Source organism: Ustilaginoidea virens, chromosome 3, assembly GCF_000687475.1.
Source record: "Ustilaginoidea virens chromosome 3, complete sequence".
Lineage (NCBI taxonomy): Eukaryota > Fungi > Ascomycota > Sordariomycetes > Hypocreales > Clavicipitaceae > Ustilaginoidea > Ustilaginoidea virens.
In genome coordinates this window covers 3,695,361-3,718,854 of record NC_057318.1, presented here as the reverse complement: position 1 = coordinate 3,718,854, position 23,494 = coordinate 3,695,361, and the positions used below count along the sequence as shown (strand labels likewise).

Sequence of the window (23,494 nt, the reverse complement as noted above, 5' to 3'; positions counted from 1 at the left end):
GTCGTGGCCGAGGCCCCAGAACAAGATACTTTCCTGTATAATCACGAACGAACGGAATGAATTTTAAACGATGGCGGATTTTATAATGCATTTGGCATAGGAACATGCCGCGCAAAAGCATTTACGGGTTATGCTATAGTACAGGGCAATCAAGGGAATGACTTGCACCCGGAGTTGCGGATGGGTATTTTTTTTTTATTTCCTCCTGCTTTTCGCTTTTGATGCGTCCCATCTGACCTCGAGGGTCAAAAAGATGTGCTTCCTGGCAATACATAGACAATAGACTACCACTATCACAAACCTTGATCGGAGCCGACATTCTGCTCCCGCCGTGATCGTCTCTTTCCGCCTGTTTGCTCTGCTCGTTGGACGACTCCTTCCCAAAGTGCGTGCGTGCGTGGTCACATGTCGCCATTGTACCCTTGGAGACGACGATGCTAGGGTTGCTGGATGATGCGGAGCTGCTTCACCACCGTGATTCAGCCGAGACGAGTGACGAGGAAGGAGCAACGAGGCACAACTCCAAAAGATGCACTGCTCGATCGGATGAGCCCGTTGGTTCCCGACACCTGTCACGGCTGGCCATATTCACTGCTCCCACCAGCCCGTCTCGAGAGGCAACTGGCAACAGATTTGCCTCCACTGACAGACAACAAGCAAAGTTACAAATGTACAAACATACCTGTCAGGCAGGCAGTCTTTTGTCTGCTGTATGGACCTTTTCTCTCTCCCGGCGAAACAAGTCTGTGTGCAGCTTGCGTATCGTCCGACGCCCTCGGTGGTTTCTTCCCGCAACGTCTTTTCCCTTGTCGTCGTCGTCGTCGTCGTCGTCGTCGTCGTCGTCAAAAATGTCTGCGAAATCGTTCTACGTGTTGAAAGCCAAGGCCGTCCCCGCCAGGTACGGCCTGTCCAAGAATATCCAGACTCTGCTCCAAAGCTTGGACAGCTACCATACCGGCAGTGTCGACGTTTCAGAGCTGGGCAGGCTAGTTCGCCTGAGCCCCCGGCGCAGAGCCGCAGTCGCAAACACCATCACTAAATGCGCCAACATATTGAAAAAGGACCCCTCAGAGGTCAAGACATGCGTCGACATTATAGAAATGTGCACCGAAATCTTGGACATTGCCGGTGAGCAAGCGGCTTCTGATGCACGCACAACTTTTTGTTTCCAAGCAGCCACTTTTGTAACCGGCCCCCCTCAGCTGACAACTGTGACTCTGCTTGGCCATAAAAAAAACCCCCCCCGAAACAGACAGGCCGACTTCCTCGCATGGTTTCCCGTTCATGAAGCTGCCGATGGAGATTCGCGAGAGAACGCTGGATCTAATCATTGACAACACGTTCCGCACGCAGGTCGTCGTGCCTCTAGTAAAGCCCTCCACCTGCAGGTGCCCCAAGTTCGATCGAGACAACGTCTTTCAGACGTCCCAGATGAAGTCGCTGCCCACGATCCTGGGGCAGGCTCTCGGCCAAGAGTTCTACCGCATCTTTTTCCGCAAGAAAAAGTTTCGCTTCAGGTGCAACTGCGAGCTTCTTGCGCACCTCGACGGCAACTCGCATTTCCGAGAGAATGCTCGCCACATCATTGTTCACTGGTGCGGTCCGCAGTCGGCAGGCGCTTTCAAGGCCTTGCAGAGGTGCGACAGGCTGGACGCCCTGTCCATCAACATCTCCAAGTCTACGCTGGTGCACTTGAACGACAGAGCGAGCCTGATGCGCGCGTACTTCCCACTGGCCCATCGCAATGCCAGGATGTCGGATGTGCTGGGGTTGGATGAGCTCCTGGAGATCCGCGGCCTGCAACACGTTCATGTTTTCCACATTCAGCCAAAGAGTAATTCGCACAGCGTGGAGATGGACAGAGCTTGTCTCTGGGACCTATTGTCGAGTAGGCTGACCTTGCCGGCGGATGCGATTGCGTCTTAGCTCCACCGACGCCTCTCAAAATTTTCAACGCAAGCAGGGACATGGTACTATCTGATGCCTGGAATCATCGGTCTTGGTGGGCACTCTGGTCGATGGGGATGGAATCATCTGTTGAAACTGGCATGGAAGCCCCTGGAAATGGTGCCAATCAGCTGCGCAAAAATGGCCTTGGCTGTACAACTAGAAAGATTATAGATGTCTGGTAGATGCCTGGTTCAGTTGCGTTGGGCCAAAACCACCCACCTGGCCGGCGTGCCGAGCCAAAATGTAACAACATATAAATTACGAAGACCTCCACTTAGTGAAGCATCACGAAAGGCTTCGTACTCAAAAAACGTTGTCTAGAGTTGTTCTCGTCTCATACCTGTACGCCGAGGCGTCGGGCATCCGGCTCAAGGTCGCTCCATCGAAGAGGCTTGACCGAGCAATGGCAGAAGACGACTGATGAAGGCTTCACCTTCGGTCGGCGGCACCAACTTGCCGCGTGATTAGCACACCTAGCCGCTTCAAAATCAAAAGGGCCGGATGATGGAATGGGACAGGCAGCTGGGCATCCCCGCGCCATGGCTGCATCAACAGACGCCGCACAAGTCAGCCTCAACTCGAGCAGAAGCCGGCACCGGCGACCTCGAGAAACGGGACGTTTTTGCCTTCAACAAAGTTCTGGTTTCCCCTTGGATAAACAAACGCTGGAACCACCAACGTCGTAACTCCGCACATAAAGGCCTGGGCACGTGCCAGAGCACGTGAATTGCCAGCCCGGCGTGCGCAGCAAACAGCGTGCTTGCCCTACTCGCGGCCCCACAGGACGAAAAATTCCACCTCGCTAAGCGAGCTCAAGACGCAGACCTCCGCCCTCTTCCCCTTCACACCCGGAATCCATCGACCACAACTCGAGCACACGGCGGCACTGCTGGTTATAGTTGCCCATCATGTCGCTCGTTTCGGGAGAGAAGACGAACTTTCAGTTCGTAAGTGAACCACTGCCCTGCCTCAGCACCGAAGAAGCGCCAAATGTGTTTTTGTTCTCTCGAAACCCACCAACACACCCCCCCCCCCCCCCCCAAAACAGCCCGCGGCAACGAGTCGAATCTCGGGAACACACGTCTCTATTGCTTTGCCAGCCCCGCGCCGGGAAGTCGTCGAATGTGCTAACGTAAAGGCGGTAGATCTTGCGTCTCTTGAACACCAATGTTGACGGCAAGCAAAAGGTCATGTACGCCTTGACCAAGATCAAGGGTGTCGGTCGCCGATACTCCAACCTGGTCTGCAAGAAGGCCGATGTCGACCTGAACAAGCGGTACGGTCATGCCCCCACTTCTGTGTTTGATTTCCATTCACTTTTGCATTTCTTTTGGGCACATTCGGAAGGGGAACGCACACTTCAGCGGTGCCGGGAGCTAAACTAAACGTTTGCTTTTTTTTTTGTCCTGCAGTGCCGGTGAGCTCACCTCGGAAGAGCTGGAGCGAATCGTCACCATTATCCAGAACCCTACCCAGTACAAGATCCCCACCTGGTTCCTCAACAGACAGCGCGACATTGTCGACGGCAAGGACTCGCAGATCCTGGCCAACGGCGTCGACTCCAAGCTCCGCGAGGACCTGGAGCGCTTGAAGAAGATCCGCGCTCACCGCGGCCTCCGCCACTACTGGGGCCTCCGTGTCCGTGGCCAGCACACCAAGACCACCGGTCGCCGTGGCCGAACTGTCGGTGTTTCCAAGAAGAAGGGTGGTTAAGAAGTTTCGACGAGTACTGCGACGGCATAGGGGTGGTGGAAAGGCGTGGCGGGCTGGGGCGTATTTCCATCTTTGTGCGCAATTTCAAAATGAGATCATTTGGGGTTTGCTTGAGGGCATGCAGCTAGGCCTAGCTGCTACCATACGTCAGGGTAAACGAATAAATAAAGCATCAAAACACACGCACGCACGCACGCACGCACGCACGCACGCTTGTTTGCACATATTACAAAACTCGGAAAAGGATACATTAAAAAAAAAAGAGAGGCAAGACGAGCACTTCGGGTATCATTGCTGCATTATTCAACAGACTCAAATCTCTCCAACCTAATCCTCGTGCGTCACCGCCATGTCCAACACTTCCACCCTTCCCTGGCCCTTGGTTTCGTTGCCGATAAAGTCGGACAAGGCCTTGAACGCGCCAGGCTCGACAAACCCCGTCACTTCCCACTCGGTTCCCATGACATCCTGGCTCTCTACCTGCTCCACGTAACCCAAGATCTTGTCCTTGACTGTGCCCGCCGCCTTTTGCTCCCTGTCCTCGTCCTCGGCCGCTCCCTTGCTGGCCGCCCCCTTGACGGCCTGCTTCAACACGCTGGTCGGGCAAGAAACCCTCAGCCTCATGCGCGCCCTGGCCACGGGGATGGGTTGGTAGGCTATCAGGGCCTTCATGGCCTCCAGCGCCTGGCTCTTGGCGCTCTTTGACGTCACGACGCCGGTCCAGCTGTGCTCCCTGGCCCTGGGCTTCGCCTCGGCGTCGTCGCCCGTGGCCGGGGTTCCCGCGCCGCTCTTGTCTCCGCTGGTGCTGTGCGCCTGCGAGCTCAGCATGTCCAGCGCCTTTTCAATCATGCCAGACGTGTAGACCCGCTTCGTCCTCGGGTCGACCAGCTTGCTGGCCACCATGCCGACCACCTCGTTGTGCACGCGCTCCAGCTGCGCCGCCCGCTCCTTCTCGCCGACCTGCAGCTCGCCCTTGTTGAGGATCTCCAGCACCATGTCGTCGGTCGTCTTGCCCTTGCCGAAAGCCTTCTCGAGGTCCTCTCTCGACGCGGTCTGCCCCTTGGACACGTTGAAGAAGACGCTGGGAATCTGCAGGACGTTGTCGAGGTTGGTCTCTATGCCGGAGCGCCATTCCATCACCTTGTTCTTGTAGCAGGCAATCTCGAATCGCTTCTTGCCCTTCTTCAGACGTACGAGCGAGACGTTTGTCAGCTTGATCTGGTTGGACGGTTGGTTGATCTGCGGAGACATGGCGGCGGCGGCTGCCTGTGTTGATGCGGGAAGCCAAAGAATGGAGGCGATGGCGTGCGTTTCTTTGAGGTACTGTACTATATATGTACATATATATATGATGAATGAGCAAGCTAGTTCACGTCTGTCTCGTAGGATGGACGAAGATGATGTCGATGGCGGGGCCGTTGGGGCTTAGCCATATAAAGGCTGCGCGCACGAGGTACAAAGGCGATGATGGCGGGGTCAAGGGGAAGAGGGTTGGAAAAAAAAAAAGAAAAAAGTCCACATTGGGCAGGCACGGAGAGCATCCTGCATCGTTGCCCCGCTTCAACTAAAGCAAAGCAAAGCAAAGCAGCTTGTTCCGTCTCGTTGAGTCATGCTCAGTGACCTGCAGAGGCATCCTATCGTCTTCGCCAGTTCTGACCCCTTTCTTCTTCGTTATTTCTCCCCTCACAAGAGCTGTCTGGTGCCTGCAGCGATCGGAGCGCCTGTCCTCGGAGCATGGCGTCTGTACCTGGCCAAACGGCCGCCGCTGCCGATGCTGATGCCCAGGACGCCAAGTCATCCAAGCAGGACATCAACCCCTGGTCCGTGTCTGGCGAGGTCGGTGAGGATGGTAGAGTCAAAGCCATTGACTACCGTAAGCTCATTGACGAGTTTGGCACCAGCTCGATTGACGATGCGCTCTTGCAGCGCTGGGAAAGAGTCACGGGCAGCAAACCTCATCGCTTCATGCGCCGGGGCATCTTCTTTAGTCATCGGGACCTGAACATGATTCTGGATCGTTACGAAAAGGTTCGTCACCCGAGAAAAAGGGAGACGGCCTTTTCCTTGTTTTTTTTTGGGCCGTCGTGCGAGGATGCTGACGGTGTGTTTTGCAGAATGAGCCGTTTTTTCTCTACACTGGCCGTGGGCCAAGCAGTGACAGTATGCACATTGGTCACACTCAAGTCTTTGACTTTGTCAAGTACGGCTTCTCTTCTTCTTCTTCTTCTTCTTGTTCTGCTGCTGCCGCTGCTGCTGCTGCTGGTCGTTAGGTCGCAGCTATATGCGGGGGCCAAGAAAAGCTGCCGAGCTAACATGGAGGATCCAGGTGGCTTCAAGATACGCTGGATGTCCCTTTAATTGTCATGTTGACTGATGGTGAGCTTTGATGCAGCCCCCCCTTCCCCCGTTGTACTTGTAAACCTCGCGACTAAGCTTTCAGCCAGATGAAAAATACCTGTTTTCTGAGAAGCGTACTGTTGAGGAAGTGATGGGATACAGTCGTACAAACGCCATGGACATCATTGCTGCTGGTTTTGATGCTAAAAAGACCTTCATCTTCTCCGACTTCGCCTATGTTGGTGGCGCTTTCTACAAGAACATAGTCCGGTTTGCCAAGAGAGTTACCTACAATACAGCCAGGGCAATCTTTGGCTTCGATGGAAGGTACGGCTTGGTTGTGAGGCACTCCATGACTGGCCGGTCTCTCATTGACAAGAATTACCTTCTCCCCACAGCTCGAACATTGGAAAGATTCACTTTGCAAGCATTCAAGGCGCAACGTCATTTGCATCCTCGTTCCCGCATATCTTTGGAGAGGACGAAAAGAAGACAGGCAGCATCCCTTGTCTGATTCCATGCGCCATCGACCAGGATCCCTACTTCCGTCTCACCAGAGACTGTGCCTCTGGGCTGAAATTCGCCAAACCTGCCCTGATCCACATGAGATTCCTTGACGCCTTGCAAGGTCCTGGATCCAAGATGTCGGCCAGTGATGACAACTCTGCAATTTTTCTGAGTGACACTGCTAAGCAAATCAAGAATAAAATCAACAAGTGCGTAAACAAGCATTATCCCCGCCGGCTTGGCAAAACAACGACAATGAGGACTAATGACTTGGTGTTTTTTTTTCCCCTTTATTGGGCTGCTTCTAGATATGCGTTTTCTGGAGGCCGCGAGACTCTCGAGGAGCATCGTGAAAAAGGCGGCAATGCTGACGTCGACGTGGCCTATCAGTACCTCACCTTCTTCATGGAAGACGACCAAGTGCGTACCAGCTCTTCATCCTGGACAGGGGATCTTCATTTCTCTGGCTAACGAATTGGCAGGAGCTCAAGAGAATCAAGGACGACTACACGAGCGGAAAACTGCTCACCGGCGAGGTAAAGTTTCCCTTTACGCCGCCCAAAATCGGCGACTCTTCTTTACTGATGCCCGGAAATCGAAAACAGCTGAAAAGTATCTGCATTGAACATCTTCAGAACTACGTCGGCTCTTTCCAGGAGCGACGAGCGAAAGTTACAGACGCTGTTGTGGATGAATTCATGTCTGTGCGACCCTTGGAGTGGAATGGCAATCCCCGAGTCCCACGGGCGGATCTCATCGTACCAGTCGCCAAGGCGGCAGGCGGGCCAGCAGCCGAGTCCACTGGAAGTGAGGAAATGAGCAAGAATCAGCTGAAGAAGCTCCTCAAAGAGCAGCAATTAGCAGCAAAGAAGGCCGCAAAAGCCAAGGAAAAGGAAGAAACTGCAGCAGCGGCGGCGGCGGCGGCGGCGGCAGCAGCAGCAGGAAATGCGCCGTAGAGCATGCTTTGCAAGGCAATGAAAGAGCAGTACAAAGAACAAGTCCTGTCAAACTCGCGTGAAAACTTGTTATGTGACGGATGCTTGGTTGTCAGTAACACGACTTTCTGGCACGCCGGATGAAGCAGTGAGTGACGGCTGGCCCGGGTTTTCTTGCGTTGTCCATTGTCCGTTGTCCGTTGTTTGCTTCCAGTACCCGGCCGACCAGCATGAGCACCAGCATCAGCATCAGCACCGGTCTTGACCCAACGACGTGGAAATATGGTGTAGCAGCAGCAGCAGCAGCAGCAGCAGCAGCAGCAGCGTAAGGGGACCTCGCGCGCAAACGAATCGGTCGGTCTGCACGGAACATGCATGAGTATGCAGCATGCACCCACGACGTGACCACGGCGCCAACTTCCCGACAACGAGGCCAGTCCCCCCCCCCCCCCCTTGTCAAAGTGGTTGGTTCCTGACGCTGTGGTTGGGCCGGGATGTTCTGCAGAGCCATCCCGGCCCTTTTGACGGTCAACCTCTGCCCGGCTGGTGATGGGAGTTGCATCTCAATTTGGAACTTGGTTACGCTTGCGCAATTGAAGGCTTTGGCGCGCGGGATATGGCGCGCCGTGATTTTGTCCTCGAGGGAAGAGGTAGGCTTAGATTCACAGCGAGGGGCATACACCGACCACGAATAAGGCGGTCTGGTCTGTATTGTCGTTTTGGTTCAAGTTTTCTTTATTGACTCACTTTCTTCTTCTTCTTCTTCTTCTTCTTCTTCCTTTTCTCCTTCTTATTCCTCTTCCTCTTCCTCTTCCTCCTCTTATTCCCCGCTTGTGCGCTTGATGCTTCAATTCTTTCTGCTGGCCACCAGGTCAATATAGCCCCCCATCATGAAGCTTCCTTTCCTTGGCAGCCTGGTCCTCTTTGGCGCGGCCCTGTCAGTCTACGGGGGTGCGAGCAGCAACAGCAAAGGTGGGCCTGGCCTTTCTTGCCGCCAGCCCTAAGCTGGGGGCATGTCAAATACTGAGAGCAACGGGACGCTGACGTGAATCAATACTACGGCCCACGGCCACCCAGCAGGTTATCCCGTTAACTGGGCCGTGACGTTGTACGACAGCTTCGACAGCATCGACGCCTTCGGCCCCATCGACGTACTCTTCTACCTCTCGCTAATGAAGCCACTGAACCTCAGCATCATGGCTGAGACAATGGATCCTGTCTGGATGCGTCCGGCGTCCCCGGCCCTGAGCAAGGCCGGGTCGCGTTTCACCGTGTCCATCAACCCAACCCACACATACCACAAGCCGCCGAGAGATATCGACGTCCTTCTTGTCCCAGGTGGGATGGGCGTGAGAAGCGGTAATAGCTCGGTGCCTGCCGTGCGGTTCATTCGGAAAGCTTACCCGGCGGTCAAGTACCTGCTCACGGTGTGCACGGGAGCCGGCGTTGCCGCCAAGGCCGGGGTGCTCGATGGCAAGAGGGCTACAACCAACAAGGCGGCTTGGAACGAGACGGTCAAGATGGGACCCAACGTGAGGTGGGTGTCACCGGCGAGGTGGACCATTGACGGCAATGTTTGGACGTCATCCGGCGTAAGTCATTTTGGTTTGATCTCTATTTCCCCCCCCTTTTTTTTTTCCCCGAAACGGCGAAAGGATGGCTCAAAAGGCAGAAAGGTGTTCTCCAAGGCAGCGACGCTAACTTGGACCGTCTCCCATAACAACAGGTCGCCTCAGGACTCGACCTCATATTCGAATTCATCGACGCCAAGTACGGCAAGGAGGTGTCGCGAAAGATCCAAAGCAAGGTCGAGTTCGTGCGGGCAGAGGACGCGTGCGACGATCCTTTTGCAGCGCTGAACCACGTACCGGCCAGTGGGAACTGCCGGGCATGAGGAACTGCAAAACGATTTCAATGGCATCTGGCACCTGGGGTGGCAGGGGCTCGACTTTGAAACTCACCGCGTCCCCTTCCCCTTCCAGCCTTTGCCCACTCCGTGCGGTTGACGGGTCGATGAAGCTAAAGGGAGGCAGGCACAAGGGCGGAATATGGTTGCGGCTCGGACTCGTGTAGTGGGCTTCCAAGCGTTTCGCTCGGTCGATTAGAGTTCCAGGGCCGACGGAGCCGACTCTTCCGCGAGGAAGTAGGCCTGGGCACGGCGCTAGCCAGACGCAAGTGCGAATCTTTGCAGACGAGGAAGAGAATCCGGGTGGAATGAGAAGAATAAGAGAAAGAAAAGAAAAAAAGAGGACGCCACTACGACCCGTGGCCCTCTTGTATCCTTAATTTTTTTTTCCAACTTCTTTTCCCCAAACAGTGACAATCGAGGTGGTTTCACACAAGAGCAGTACAGAACATGCCCCTGCTGATAATGACTGTGCGTCGTCCGTATGAACATCCATTGTATCCATTGTGCAACAGCATGGGAGGAACCAGGATCCACGCAGTTGCTCCAGCAACGTTTCAGCTGTCAAGGATCGCACCATAACCAGAATGACAGTTGGCTCGGGACATCAAGGTAAGCGTGAGCCGGCTGGCTGATAAGGCAGGTGCAAGCTAGCCTGCAACGCAGTCGCACCTGACCAGGACGCTCGCGGGTACTCCGTACACCTTCCTTCAGAGTACCCACTCTGGCGCCTCGAGCAGATAAAGAACGAAACCCGGCGCAAAGAGGTAGTCCGTCTTGTATCGGTATTCCCATGCGTGACGGCGACCTCATTCGTGCGAGGGATTGGCAGATGATGATTGTAGCACACACGTCCAGGGATCATCCAGGGATCAGGCAGTACCTGCAGCCTGTGCTGTGCTTCCAATTCGAGTCGTGTGGCAGGGTGGTAGCTGACGACGGTGTGGCAGCCACCGGATCGCCTTGCCTGTTGCCCAGCAGTGTGGGGTTGCTAGGCACCGAAGTTGCCGTAGGCAGCTTAGCTTGCGTACCTTGGGTACATGTACCTACCTGGCCGGCCACTCAGCAGCTTGCCCGAGCTCTATACCACATGCCATGCAGGTGGTCAGTGGTCGGGTACGTCTCCCGTTCCCTGTTTTCCCCCCAATTAGGTACCTGTTAGGTACCTAGGTACAGTACCTAAGGTACCTAGGTACCTGGTAGTTGACGTCGTTTGCGGCGGCCTCGTCACCCACTCTCGCCCGCCGAGCCAACCTCCATCCCATTAATCCGACCAGACTCGACCTTGGTTTGTTCCTCGTCCTCTTTTACATCTCCCCTCCCCCTCATCCCTTGCATCCTTTCATCCCGTCATCTTCTCACTGCCCAGCTACCATCAATACCTGAATATTGTGCTTTATCCACACCGTCAGCTGTATCACCACCGTCGTCGACCATGCGGCTGTCTACCTCGGCCCTCGTGCTCGGAGCCGCATCGTCCGCCGTCGGCCTTGGGGACCAAAAGGTTCTTAGCAACCCGTCCAAGGCTGCCCTCGGCCTGGATCTCGCCGATGTTGGCAGCCTCGATTTCGATTCCTGGTCAGAGTCCCTGAAGAAGGCCTTTGGCGAGGCTTCCTCCGAGGCCAAGGCCATCTGGGATGAAGTCGCCATGCTCGCCCCCGACGCTGTCGACGCCTTCAAGAAGCACGTCATCAGCGCCAAGCCCAAAAAGAACTCTCGCATTCCCGACAAGAAATGGGACCATGTCGTCAAAGGCGCCCATGTACAGTCTATATGGGTCGACAACGAAGAGGGCGAGTCCCATCGCAAGGTCGGCGGCAAGCTGGACAACTACAGTCTTCGCGCCAAGAAGGTCGACCCGGCCAAGCTACGTGTCGACAAGGTCAAGCAATACAGCGGCTACCTCGACGATGAGGAGAATGACAAGCATCTGTTTTACTGTACGTACCAATCGGGCCATTGTGCCACGCTCGACGCAGAATGCGGCATTATTTGCAGCCACGTCGCTAGCCACACACGCTCGTCACCAAGAATCAAAGCGGACAATGAGCTAACTGATGGCCACGAAAAAAAAAAAAGGGTTCTTTGAATCACGAAATGACCCCAAGAATGACCCTGTAGTCTTGTGGCTCAACGGTGGACCGGGCTGCTCATCGCTCACTGGTCTCTTCATGGAACTCGGCCCAGCTTCCATCAACAAAAAGATTGAGCTTGTCCACAACCCCTACTCGTGGAATGCCAACGCATCCGTCATCTTCCTCGACCAGCCCGTCAACGTGGGTTACTCGTACAGCAGCGGAACGGTGAGCAACACTGTTGCTGCTGGCAAGGATATCTATGCTCTCTTGACCCTCTTCTTCCACCAGTTCCCCGAGTACGCCAAGCAGGACTTCCACATTGCCGGCGAGTCCTACGCTGGACACTACATTCCCGTCTTCACGTCGGAAATCCTGTCGCACAAGGATCGCAACATCAACCTCAAGAGCGTGCTTATCGGAAACGGTTTGACCGACCCCTATACCCAGTACGAACACTACCGCCCCATGGCCTGCGGTGATGGTGGCTACCCTGCTGTTCTCGGAGAGAGCGAGTGCCGCGGCCTGGACAACTCTCTGGCGCGATGTCAGTCTTTGATCAGCTCTTGCTACAACTCGGAGAGCGTCTGGACGTGCGTTCCTGCCAGCATCTACTGCAACAATGCCATTATCGGCCCTTACCAGCGAACTGGCCGCAACCCCTACGACGTTCGCCGTGACTGCACGGGCGGAAACCTTTGCTACGACGAGCTCGGCTACATTACCGAATGGCTGAACCGACCCGAGGTTCTCGAGGCCCTCGGGGTCGAGGTGGACAGCTACGACAGCTGCAACTTTGACATCAATCGCAACTTCCTCCTGCAGGGCGACTGGATGAAGCCCTACCACAACCTGATTCCCAAGATACTCGACGAGATTCCGGTTTTGATCTACGCCGGAGACGCCGACTTTATCTGCAACTGGCTTGGCAACCGGGCTTGGACCGACAAGCTTGAGTGGTCTGGTCATGAAGGCTTCTCCAAGGCCAAGAGCGAGCGTGTCAAGGATTATGGAAAGATGAAGTCGCACGGCAACCTGTCGTTCCTTCAGATCTACAGGGCTGGCCATATGACGCCCTTTGACCAGCCCGAGGCTTCCCTCGATTTCCTCAACCGCTGGCTTTCCGGCAGCCTCAAGGCATAACAGGGGACACGCGCGGTATTGCGTATTCGGGAGGCGCGGGACTAGCTAGGATGGACAAGAGCAGGGGGGGGGGGCTGTCAAACGACCTGAGGATGTGTATAGACAGACGACAGACAGGCAGTGTTGATTGTGTAGAGGCTTTGCTGAATTTACTATTCTTTTCCAGACCGCATCATACCACTTGCCATGCGTTGACAGGCAGTCGAGAATGCATGCAATGAACGAATGCATTTCTTTTCAATTCCAAGCAGGTGTTGAAGCGGAAGGGATGACTCGAGCCTTTCTGGGGGCTAGGTGTTTTGCGGAGTACAACATACTTGTTGCCAGGCAAATATTTTGCGGTAAGTTCACTTTGAGGAGTGTGTAGATGTAGATGTAGATGTAGATGCCGTAGGGAGGAGCCGATACTGTGCTTTGGTAGACGACGCTTGCAGCCGCAGTTGTTTGGCTCTCGCTGCAACACCAGCCCAGCCCAGCCAGCGAAGGCTGCGTGCGCTCTTGAGCTTGCTTGGCGAACAGGCAGAGGCAGACTTGGCAAGGAAGCGTCTGGTGGTCTCGACAGAAGCGTCTGCTCTGCACATGTCGGAGCATGGAAGAAGTTCCACATGGATGAGTTTTGGTCTGTTGGTTCCTGGGCAGTCGCACGATGAGGTCTGCCGAGAGATTGACAAAGGCCTGTGCGGGTGGGTGGCTGCTGCGACGGCTTCACCCAGCAGCGAGGGAACAGTTGGATGAATTACCGTACGCATGTACATGGTACTGTGGCACGTAGCATGCAGCAGGTAGTATGTAGTATGTAGCCGAGGAGGCCGCAGGGCGTATGTACATGTCCATGTCTCACCGTACCCTTGTTGTGGTGTCGGCGATCTGCAGCAAGGGACCAGGGACTTGTTTTGTTTTGATTCTTTGAGGGTGCGAAGATGGAAGAGGAAGAAGACACACGCACTGCAACTGTAGTTGCATCTTTCTCCTTTAGCCCTGCCAGGGGGACTTGTCTGTCCGGCCGGCAGGGACCAGTAGACGTTACATATTATTAAGGGGGACTGGAGTCATTGTCTTTATCCGCCCCCGCTGTTTGGCTCGGTGCCGAGGTTGATACATGGATGATTCTGAGTCGGGAGAGAGTCGATTCTGTGTCGGGAGGGAGAGCGAGCTGTGCGCAACGGCGGAGTACTCGGCACTCGGTACTTTGAGATGGGGCCACAGGGCCACAGGCCACAGGCCACAGGCCCACGGGTCCACGGGTCCATTTCCTAATCTGGTGCTTCTGTGCGACTGGGGAAAAGAACGAAAATAGTTCGCTTCTGGTGGAGTCGGCAGGAGTCGTCATGGACCTAATAAATTGTTGAGTTGCAGCAGCGCCGCCAACGGGTGAGTGAGTGAGTGAGCAAGCATTGACTCGCGCGACAGGACGCACATGTCGTCGGAGGACGACGGAGCACGCGAGGTTGCGCGCGGACTTTTTTTCACTTTTGGTGCGTTGGTACGGGTTGGCGGTGGTGGTCTTTGATCTACGTACGGTCTGTCTGGATGTGCATAATGGATGGGATAAACTGGACGGCATGCACAACGAAAGCTCGACCGAGTACAGGAGCCGGGGGCAGCACCAAAAAAAAAAAAAAATAACGAGAGAAAAAGGAACGCCAAATGAAAGAAGAAGAAAAAATACGCCTCTGCATCCCATCCGGACCTTCATCATAACCCGTGACGCTGCGGACCGCTGCGACGTCCGTCAACAGGCTGTGTTGGGTCTGGACCAGCTGGTGGTCGCCTGGAGATCCCCAACAAAAAAAAAGAAATAATATAAAAAAAAAAAAGAAACCTCGCGGTAGCAAGTGCCGGCATGAGCGGGGAAAGAAAGCGGCGGTGCAAACAACCCGCTCCGCGATAGCAGCGCTGCGGTGCTTGCCACAGACGGCTTATCCTCCGCGAGGTACACGATACATGGTGCATGCATTACCTGCCAAGCCCCGACACGACGGCTGGGGTGGCGTCCGGCTGCAGTGGCGTCCAGCTGCAGTCAGTCCGCGACTCCGCCCGAGGGAGGTTGTTTCGGCTGCGAGCGTCGCGTGCGTGTCGTGTCGTGTCGCTTGAAAGGGGACCCTCGTTTTTGGCTGACAGCCAGGCCGTTCATTAGAATGCTTCGCGAGGCAATGATGGCAGCATGACAGTGGGCAATGGATGAGACGGGTCAGCAGTCGGGACAGCAGTCGGGGCAGCAGTCGGGGCAGCAGTCAGAGCTGGGAAACGACAGCCCCCCCCCTGGTTTTTGCAGGTCAAAGCCAGCCAACGCCCGCGTGGCCGTGGGGAAATGATGACGTTATCCAGACGATTGACCGCTTTGACCGCCTTGCGCAGCACCACGACGACTTGTTGTTTCCGCGTGTCCGTGCATCCTTTTCAACTTTCGACGTGAGGCAACGGCTGGCAAGAAAGCTTACCTAGGTACCTAAGGTAGCTTGGCTACGAATGGACGGTTCTGTACAGAGCCGAGAGAGCTTGGCCATCCATGTTGCTTCAGTTCAAGGCGCCCGCCATTGAAGGAAACCCCAAAACCTGGCGTCCCAGCGTGGGGGCCCTTTTGCATCTCAACAACATTTCGGCCGCCGCTGATTGGCTCGCCGTTCTGACGGGATCGGACTGGCTAGCCGCACACCCAACCAACCACTGACAACAACAACTCCAGGGACTAGCAGGTCGCCACGCCGGGATGCAGCGTCATCCACGTCCCTTCATCCCCATCCCCTGGGAGGGGGGCGAGAGGGGGTGGGTGTAAGGGGGCCGACAACCGCAGCCAACGCCAACCACGCATGCATGAATGGAAATCGGACCTTTGCTGCTGCCAGCTCGCTGCTTGCAACAAGCGACGGCCGGTCGACAGAGGATGCCCGGTGGTAGGTGATCGGTTGGTTCGCGCGACTCCGTGCTCCGTACGTACTCCGCGCTCGCCGCACTCCGCACGCCGCACGCCGCACGCACTCCACTCCTCCGCACTCCGTGCCGAGTACCTACCTAGGTGCCTAACAGAGCACCAGGGGTGCGGTACATGCTCCGGCACGTGGTACCAGCGTCTGCCCGCCTTGCCAAAGATTGAACAATGAGCCACGGCGCGCCCCATTCGCAGACAGGGCACGGGCCAGGCACAAGTTGCATAGACACCGACGAGGTGGAAGTGGAAGGCGCGATGGGCCCGGGCTGATAGGCGCACGCCCCGGAACCGGCACAAGTTTGAATTGAAGGAACATGGCCCAACTTCAACGCTTCTTGCCCAGCAAAATAGAATAAAATAAAATCTCCAGTCCCCTCCTTCTCGCCTTGGCTTTCTGTTCCCTTCCCAAAACTGGCTTTTGCCAAACCTCTTTTCGTACAGGTCTTGCCGATATACGATACAGTACTCGCCCATTGACTTTTTTTTCTTTTTTTCATTTTTCATTTTTTTTCTTCTTTTCATCTTTTTTTTTCCTTCTGCAACTGCCTCGTCCGCGTCAGCAAAATCCGACCTCACCCCGACACATGATAACCGTCTCGTCTTCTTCGCCGATGACAACAGCCTCCCAACCATAACAAGCTTCCCCGTTTCTTGGCCTTTTTTGACCCAGGAGCCGCGGGCTAGACCGGATCATAAATACTCGGCCCGCCATCCGCCGTTGCACACTGCACAGAAACGAGCCGGGAAGGCTGGGCTTGTTGCCGCGTTGCTCAGACCCAGGGGATATTATATTTCTGCACCAAACATGGCAGCCGCAGACGGCTATCTGTTGGCGTCTATGCCTGATGCCCGCCTTTTCAGCTTCCCTCCTACGGATGCGCCGACGCCCCTGTCGCCAGCTCCAGAGGCCATCTCCCTCATGCGACCCTTCAACATACCCGGTGGCATCTACCAGGGCGCTCTCGACGCCAGAGTGCCTCTGACCATTGCCGCTCTCTACGCCGTTGCAGCCAAAGCCCTCAACAAGCTCAACGCGTCGCGGAACAAGAAGCCCTGGGCCGTGAGCAGAACAAGGCCATTCTTCGCCTTTGTCGTCTTGCACAATGTTCTCCTCGCAGTCTACTCCGCTTGGACGTTTTGGGGCATGCTGGGCGCCATGCGACGGAGCTTCGTGAGCCCGTTTGGACCCGGCGGCATCGCCGCCTCGGCCGACAGCCTGTGTCGCATCCACGGCCCCCCCGGCGGTGGGAGCTCCCTCTACTTTGACGACGTTTCTGGCCGCTGGGACAGCGCGGTGCCCGACTCCCTGCTCGCCGGCCTGGACGGGAACCAACCCAGCAACACGCAGATGGGCCGCATCTGGAACGAGGGCCTCAACTACTACGGCTGGATTTTCTACCTCAGCAAGTTCTACGAGGTGCTCGACACCTTCATCATTCTTGCCAAGGGAAAATTCAGCTCCACCTTGCAGACGTACCACCACGCCGGCGCCATGCTCTGCATGTGGGCCGGCATGCGGTACATGTCTGCTCCCATCTGGGTCTTTGTTGTCTTCAACTCGTTCATCCACGCCCTCATGTACACCTACTACACCCTGACGGCCTTTTCCGTCCGCGTGCCTGTGGCTGTCAAGCGAACCCTGACGAGCATGCAAATCACCCAATTCCTGGTCGGCGCCACCACCGCCATGGCACACTCCTTTGTCACCTACGTGCTTCCCATCAACGTCACGAGGGTTGCCACGGAGCCTGGCCGTTTGTCTACCGCTGCTCCCAAATCCGTCATGCCCGCGGCTACGGATGCCTTGGACTCGCTCAAGAAGCTGGTCTTTGGTTCCGTGGCCCAGGAACCCGCTGCTGCTGCCGCCGCCGCTGCCCCCGGCGCTGCCACGAAAGCAGCGCTCATTGCCGAAACCTCCTACGTCGCCCAGCCTTGCATTGCCACGGCAAACGAGACATTTGCCATATGGGTCAACGTCTTGTACCTAGCTCCTCTGACGTACCTCTTTGTCAGCTTCTTCATTGCCAGCTACGTCAAGCGAAGCACAGCCAACAACAACAACAACAACAACAACAACAACAACAACAACAAGGCGGCGGGGAAGGCCAGCCGTCGCCTTAGCAATGTGGCTCTGGCCGAAAAGGCGGGCTGGGACGCTGCTCGTGGTCTGGAGCGAGAGGTCTATGGTGGGGAGAACATGGTTGTGAATGGGCGCGTCGATTCCGTCGATTCCGACCAAGCGGTTTCCAAAAAGGCGAACGGGCGCCCGAGGCGACGAGCCTGAGGGTTCTGCTGGCGGAGGAATCCGTAAACGCAGACCACCTTGGCCAACTGGATCGCCCCGTCCCTTTTGCCGGGTTTGCTGATGATGCATTCATGGCCACCGTCGTCAGACACGCATTCCCCGCATTCCCGGATCCATCCACAAGGATTTTGGTGAACTTGCCGTTGGGCAAGAGTATTTTCTTGGCTCTTCCGTTCCTTGTGCATCACGCATCACGGCAAGGCGCCCGGCGCAAAGAATCAGAAAGAGATGACGGGGCACAGGCCAGCCTTGCCGAGCCACGTTGGATAGATGTCCTTGTACAAGCCTGCATTTCCACTGCTGCACGACGTTTCTGCCAGTCTGTTTCTGTCTGTTTTTTTTTTGTTTCCTGTTTCCTGTTTCCGGTCTCCTGTCTCCTGGTTCCTGTTTCTTTCGTCTTGAACGTCCAGGCCGGGGTTTTCAGTCGGGTAGCAAGCATGTCATGTCAATTCATTTTCCTCCCGTCGGCAACTCGAGGCGTCAGGTGGGCAAAGCCCAACCAAAGAAAAGAAAAAGGGTGTCAAGGGGGGGGGGGGGGGGGGGGGGAGGACTTTGTCTATTTCCAACCAAGGCCCGGGTGTTTTTGACTAACGGGCTGGCGCCTTGGGCTTATTGTACATTTCAGAGCGCGAAGGCCGCCCGCCGAGGGAAGCAGGCGCCGTTGGCGCGAGCAATATAGACGCGCCGCAGCCATTGAGCAGTTGTTCTTGCACGTGAATTCAGCGTATCGAATTGGATGTGAATACAGCGTCGATAGACGTGTGTAAAAAAAAATGAACAAAAATAAAAATAAAAATAAACCCCGTAAAGCAGAGCAAAGCAGAGCCATCTCGACATGGTTGGGGACGCGGCGTGGCGCGTCAAGCCCGGGGGGGGTATTATTAACCGCTACGACAAAGAATGAAAAAGAAAAGAAACAAGCGGGCTCTCCTCTCTGCCGAGTTGGGCTGCGATGGACCGTGTGCCATGGGAAACGATAAAAGAAGCGAACGAAACAAACGAAACGAAAGAAACAAACGAGACGAACCGAAACCAAGAGAGGCTAGACAATACCCCAGAGCCTCCTGCGCCGCCCGTCCAGATCTACCTTGTTCGGCATGCCAGCATCCGCTGGGTGAGTGGACGGGGGCCGCGCAGCTCGAAATTTCCGTGCCAACGCCGCGCTGGGAAACCACAAAAACGAGACAAAACGAGACAAAAAGACAAGACAACAAGAGAAGAGAGACAAAGGAAGAGAAGGAGGAAAAAACAAAACACCAAACAGATCCAGCTGCGCGGGTCGCTCACACCTTGACACAGCAGGGGGGGGGGGGGGGGGGGGGTTGTCGGCGCTGACCATTCTCTCCCGACGGCCCCCCGCCCCCCCCCTTCTCCCCGATGGGGTGTCGTCGCTGCCAGGCCTCCCCGTCCTCATGATTCACATATGATGCCAGAACCCGCCCCGTCGCGTCAAAAGGTGCTCCAGTTCCAGTCGCGCGGGACGCTGGCGGCCACCTCGGGCTTGTGGGGGGCCGTCACGCCGGGGGTTGGGGGCGCGTTGATGGGCGTCGGCGGCGGGGCGTCGGACGAGGCCGAGCTCGAGGTCTGGCTGTTGCTCCTGCTGTGCAGGGCCTTGGCCTGCTGGAAGCAGTGGTTGCAGGTGCGCGAGGGCCCGGCGCGGGGGTTGAACTTGGCGTCCTGGTCGAGGGGGAGGACGGCGCTGGAATGCCAGTCGCAGAAGATGTTGCCGCATTTCCGGCAGTGGTGCCGTCTGACAAGGTAGTTGAAGGTGCGCTTGCAGGAGGGATCGTCGCAGACGGTTGACTCGGGGTCGGGCTGTTGTTGTTGCCAAGGGCCATGCATGTTAGCCCGAAATGCATCGTCTTTTTTTTTTTTTTCTTCTTCTTTCTGCTTGCATTCCGCACGCAGGTCGCCGGCGGGTATCGGTATTTGAAAGAGAAAAACAAGAAAAAAGGCAGAGGGAAAGAAAAAGAAGAAAAACCCCACCTTCCAGTGCAAGCGGGTGGGCATGCCCGTGACTTGGGGAAAAGCGTCCAGCTTCCATTCCCCCTCCAGCAGCGTCTTGTCGGCCTCGGCGGGAGAGCGACGGGAGAGACGCTGGCCAAGCATGGCCAGGCCAGGTATGTTGTTCAAGATGGCCATGTTGGACCGTCGCAGGGGAGACTCGGAGTCGGTGGACGAGGTAGAGCCGGCGGTCCGGCATCTCGTCGGCTTGGGAGCGGGAAACTCGTCGCAGCGGCGGAGAACGGCGGGCATGTACATGGGGCGGCCGGCCTGCTGAGGGTGATGGCCGGTGGGAGAGGGCGGGGTGGTAGAGCAGATGTGATGTTGGGACATTCCCGCGGTGTCGGTCGCGGTGTCGGTCGCGGTGTCGAGGGGGGAGCCCGGCAGACCCTGGGGTGCTCTGCAGGAGTGAGAGCGGGCGTGGTGAGGGCGAGCATGAGCGCTGGACGGCAGGCGCCACGGTTGCTGGTGGTGTTGAAACGAAGGCGTCGGCATGATGAGCTCGACGGCTGCCATCACGGTGAGGACGACGTATGTGGTTCGCGTCAGAAAGATGATGGCGGAGAGGGGGGGCGGCGGGCGGCGGGCGGCGGGCGGCGGCGAGAGACGGGAAACAGGCAGGGTAAATAAAATAAAATAAGCTGGCCGTCGCGAAGCGGTTTACCGCAGCCTGGCGGAGCCTGCCGCGCACCGAACCGGATTGCTTCCTGAGGCTTGCTGATGATTTGGACGGGGGGGGTGGGGGGATAAAAATTAAAAAAGAAAATAAAAAACAAGGCGGACGAGTTTGAGCTGACAGCAGCAGGCAGCCAGGATGATGATGATGGGTGGATGGATGGATGGATGGATGAGATGGATGGATGGATGGGATGGGTGGGTGGATGGGTGGGTGGATAGGTGAGAGAAAAGGATGAAGCAAAGTCCAAGTTCTGGTCGGATGCGCCGAGCCGACAAAGAGGAGGGCGGGAATGGGGGAATGGGGGAATGGGGGAATGGGGAATGGGGAATGGGGGGTGTTTTAGAAGGACACGGACAACCGCTGAGTCGCTGACTATCGCGGCGCGGCTATTGGCGACGACGCGGTGCCGGTGCTGGCTGGCGCTGGCTGGCGTGGCGCTGGCTGGCAAAGCACATAAGGGGCGGGGCGGGCATGCCAGCGCCCACCGCCCACTGCTTACTGCCCGCCAAGCCTGCCCAAGGCACTTTGCTGCTGGGGCGGGGGGCGGGGGGCGGGGCGGGGCGGGGGCATGCGAGTCAAGCATTGAACCAGCCTGGCCGCTTCTTACTTGGTCCGGCCCAGGCCCGCAAGGCGCCGAACCAGGACTTGGACAGGGGACAGAGGAAGGGGACAGAGGAAGGGGACAGAGGAAGGGGACAGGGGGGGGGGCCTCGTCACTTGGAAAAGATTCCCAAGACTTCAACCCCGGGGGCCACGATCCGGACGAGGCAGCGAGGCAGCGAGGCAGCGAGGCAGCGAGGCAGCGAGGCAGCGAGGCAGCGAGGCAGCGAGGCAGCGAGGCAGCGAGGCAGCGTCCCGCCCGACAAATATCTGCTTTCTGCTTTCTGCTTTCTATTTTTCATCTTTCCATCTTCTGCCTTGTCTCGCCGGACCGCGGGCGACGACGCAGCGCAACCCCCCCCCCCTTCCCGAGAGGCGCCCCGTCGGCAAAAGGGCAAGCAGAGAAAGTACAACCCCCGGCCCACAGCGCGAATCACTCGCGGACCAAAGGAGGGGTTTGTACCTGCCACCAGCCCCGCTTGGCCTGCTCTTTGCCCCCAACGTCAAGGTACCTAGGTACCTACTTTCAACTTTGCACCTCTTGCGACGGGGGCCTCGGGAAAATGAGGGAACAAAAAAAAAAAAAAAAAGATCAACCAACAACCAGCAACCAGCAGCCAGCAACCAGCAACCAGCAGCCAGCAACCAGCAACCAACAAGTGACAACTGACTGGTCGAGCTCGTTCCCTTGCGGCAAGCTGGTTTGCGCACCAGCGGCAGCCGGCCGGTGAGCGCGGAGCGCGGAGCGCGGGAGCACGGGGCAACGGGGGCTGGGCGCTCGTGGTGCAGAGTGCCAGCCAGGCCCCTCCGTCCAGGCCCCTCCGTCCAGGTACATATGTACCTGCCCGCGGCTCCGAGGCCCAGCATGACGAGCGATTTCGTCACGCTGAGTAATGCGACCCACAAAGAGGCTGGGCCAGCGCCACCATCTCAAACGCGCCATCATCAGCTCCAGAAAGTCAGTCACCTTATTCCAGAAACAGTATGGAGAGGGTACCTCTTTATCTGGCTTTGCTGAACCCGACCCGTCTGCCATCTATATTTATCGGCAGTTACATACCTATATAGTACTAAACTAATAAATTTGCGGCGTCAAACTTTTTAGTGCAATGATATTATCTTACTCACATTAGACCCTCAGAGTCTTTTAGCCACATTTACATACAGGTTTATACACGTTTTATGCTGTTTAATGCTTGCTCGAGAAACACTTCCTACCGACCACGTAGCTCCCACACGTCGAATGGAAAAGAAATGACAGAAATCCATCCGCTTTCCTCCCCCCCCCAACCAAAACCCGCCATGGGGATGATCTTCTCAATTGTACGGATAATTTCCGTAGTACCTCAACTCGTTCACCGCTGCCCTCTTGCAAATGTACCGCCCGGGGGTTTTGGACGTGTCCGTCCCGTACGGCGCGTTGGCCACGGTGATGTCGTACACGCCGTCGCGGCCCGGCACTTTGGTGATGTACGTCATGCTGACGCCGTACCTGTCGGCGTATGCGCACGCGGCAGCGCTGCCTTGGATCACCTCCAGGTAGCTTCCGTAGGCGGCCATGTCGTAGCAGCATATGGGCGGGTGGTACTCGACGTTGCCGACAAAGGCCGAGGAAGGCCAGCCGTTGCGGGTTTTGCAGAACTTGCCCGTCCAGAGTATCGGGCTCCCGGTGCCGTTCTCTTTGACGCAGATGTTGCGTTTCCCCGGCGCGTAGTCACGCGCCGCGGCCGGGGACACCGCGGCGGCGGCGGCGGCTAGGAGGACGGCTAGCGCTGCTGCGAACATGGCGCGCCTAGATTTCTGCAGCAGACAATGTATACGGTATGTATATATATATATATATACCGAGTATACCTACCATACGGCGAAATGAAGTTCTGAAAGACACTTGTTGGAGCGGGGCAAACTACCCAAGGGAGCCAAGGCTTGCTCAGGATATGGGTATGTACATATGCTTGTGTTGCTGCTGCTGCTGCAAAACACCGTGGCCGAACATCGCCGCCATGTATATATATATATACACGTACACACATACATGCTCATGGCGTATGCTGCTCCATGGTGCATCATTGGACAGGTTCGTTGCTCAATAATTTGATGATTCGTAGCTTCTATACGTAGCTCGGTAGGCAAGGACTTGAAAATCGCAAACAACACGGAGCCATGTACTACTAATAAGAGTCTAATGCTGCTCAATGAAACAAGCCACCACCACAGAGAATGCTGGTGTGTAGGTGATTGCACCGCGCCGCCGTTTCTGCTGCCCCCCGAAAAGACGCGACTACCTTCATGACAGTCTTCTTTTCGAGAGCGAGAGCGGCGCGGCGCCCATTACTGTCCGAGTCGACGCTCTCGACTCCTGACCACCACCCCTCCTCTCGCTGCTGCGACCGCCTCTCAGCCAGAGGTAC

At 56.4% G+C, this 23,494-nt stretch overlaps 9 protein-coding genes across 9 annotated transcripts; 6 read left to right on the top strand and 3 right to left on the bottom strand.

The window, feature by feature from the left end:
- Positions 1-848: 848 nt before the first annotated feature.
- On the top strand, positions 849-1,926 carry UV8b_03900 (uncharacterized protein; the record flags this gene model as incomplete). The annotated part of the gene is made up of 2 exons (XM_043141398.1): positions 849-1,128; positions 1,253-1,926. 2 exons carry the CDS (start codon positions 849-851, stop codon positions 1,924-1,926), a joined length of 954 nt encoding a protein of 317 aa, XP_042997332.1.
- Positions 1,927-2,858: 932 nt separating this feature from the next.
- On the top strand, positions 2,859-3,663 carry UV8b_03899 (uncharacterized protein; the record flags this gene model as incomplete). Its single annotated transcript, XM_043141397.1, has 3 exons — positions 2,859-2,897; positions 3,096-3,226; positions 3,363-3,663. 3 exons carry the CDS (start codon positions 2,859-2,861, stop codon positions 3,661-3,663), a joined length of 471 nt encoding a protein of 156 aa, XP_042997331.1.
- A 327-nt stretch (positions 3,664-3,990) lies between these two features.
- Positions 3,991-4,914, bottom strand: UV8b_03898 (uncharacterized protein; the record flags this gene model as incomplete). The annotated part of the gene is made up of 1 exon (XM_043141396.1): positions 3,991-4,914. The coding sequence occupies one exon, from the start codon at positions 4,912-4,914 to the stop codon at positions 3,991-3,993; it is 924 nt and encodes a 307-aa protein (XP_042997330.1).
- A 483-nt stretch (positions 4,915-5,397) lies between these two features.
- On the top strand, positions 5,398-7,463 carry UV8b_03897 (uncharacterized protein; the record flags this gene model as incomplete). The annotated part of the gene is made up of 8 exons (XM_043141395.1): positions 5,398-5,691; positions 5,778-5,863; positions 5,990-6,039; positions 6,108-6,327; positions 6,399-6,716; positions 6,816-6,927; positions 6,990-7,043; positions 7,113-7,463. 8 exons carry the CDS (start codon positions 5,398-5,400, stop codon positions 7,461-7,463), a joined length of 1,485 nt encoding a protein of 494 aa, XP_042997329.1.
- An 869-nt stretch (positions 7,464-8,332) lies between these two features.
- Positions 8,333-9,336, top strand: UV8b_03896 (uncharacterized protein; the record flags this gene model as incomplete). The annotated part of the gene is made up of 3 exons (XM_043141394.1): positions 8,333-8,414; positions 8,523-9,034; positions 9,169-9,336. 3 exons carry the CDS (start codon positions 8,333-8,335, stop codon positions 9,334-9,336), a joined length of 762 nt encoding a protein of 253 aa, XP_042997328.1.
- Positions 9,337-10,783: 1,447 nt separating this feature from the next.
- UV8b_03895 (uncharacterized protein) lies at positions 10,784-12,566 on the top strand (the record flags this gene model as incomplete). Its single annotated transcript, XM_043141393.1, has 2 exons — positions 10,784-11,288; positions 11,428-12,566. 2 exons carry the CDS (start codon positions 10,784-10,786, stop codon positions 12,564-12,566), a joined length of 1,644 nt encoding a protein of 547 aa, XP_042997327.1.
- A 3,734-nt stretch (positions 12,567-16,300) lies between these two features.
- Positions 16,301-17,779, top strand: UV8b_03894 (uncharacterized protein; the record flags this gene model as incomplete). Its single annotated transcript, XM_043141392.1, has 1 exon — positions 16,301-17,779. One exon carries the CDS (start codon positions 16,301-16,303, stop codon positions 17,777-17,779), a length of 1,479 nt encoding a protein of 492 aa, XP_042997326.1.
- Positions 17,780-19,249: 1,470 nt separating this feature from the next.
- On the bottom strand, positions 19,250-20,320 carry UV8b_03893 (uncharacterized protein; the record flags this gene model as incomplete). The annotated part of the gene is made up of 2 exons (XM_043141391.1): positions 19,250-19,615; positions 19,787-20,320. The coding sequence occupies 2 exons, from the start codon at positions 20,318-20,320 to the stop codon at positions 19,250-19,252; spliced, it is 900 nt and encodes a 299-aa protein (XP_042997325.1).
- Positions 20,321-22,400: 2,080 nt separating this feature from the next.
- Positions 22,401-22,868, bottom strand: UV8b_03892 (uncharacterized protein; the record flags this gene model as incomplete). Its single annotated transcript, XM_043141390.1, has 1 exon — positions 22,401-22,868. One exon carries the CDS (start codon positions 22,866-22,868, stop codon positions 22,401-22,403), a length of 468 nt encoding a protein of 155 aa, XP_042997324.1.
- Between the last annotated feature and the right edge of the window lie 626 nt (positions 22,869-23,494).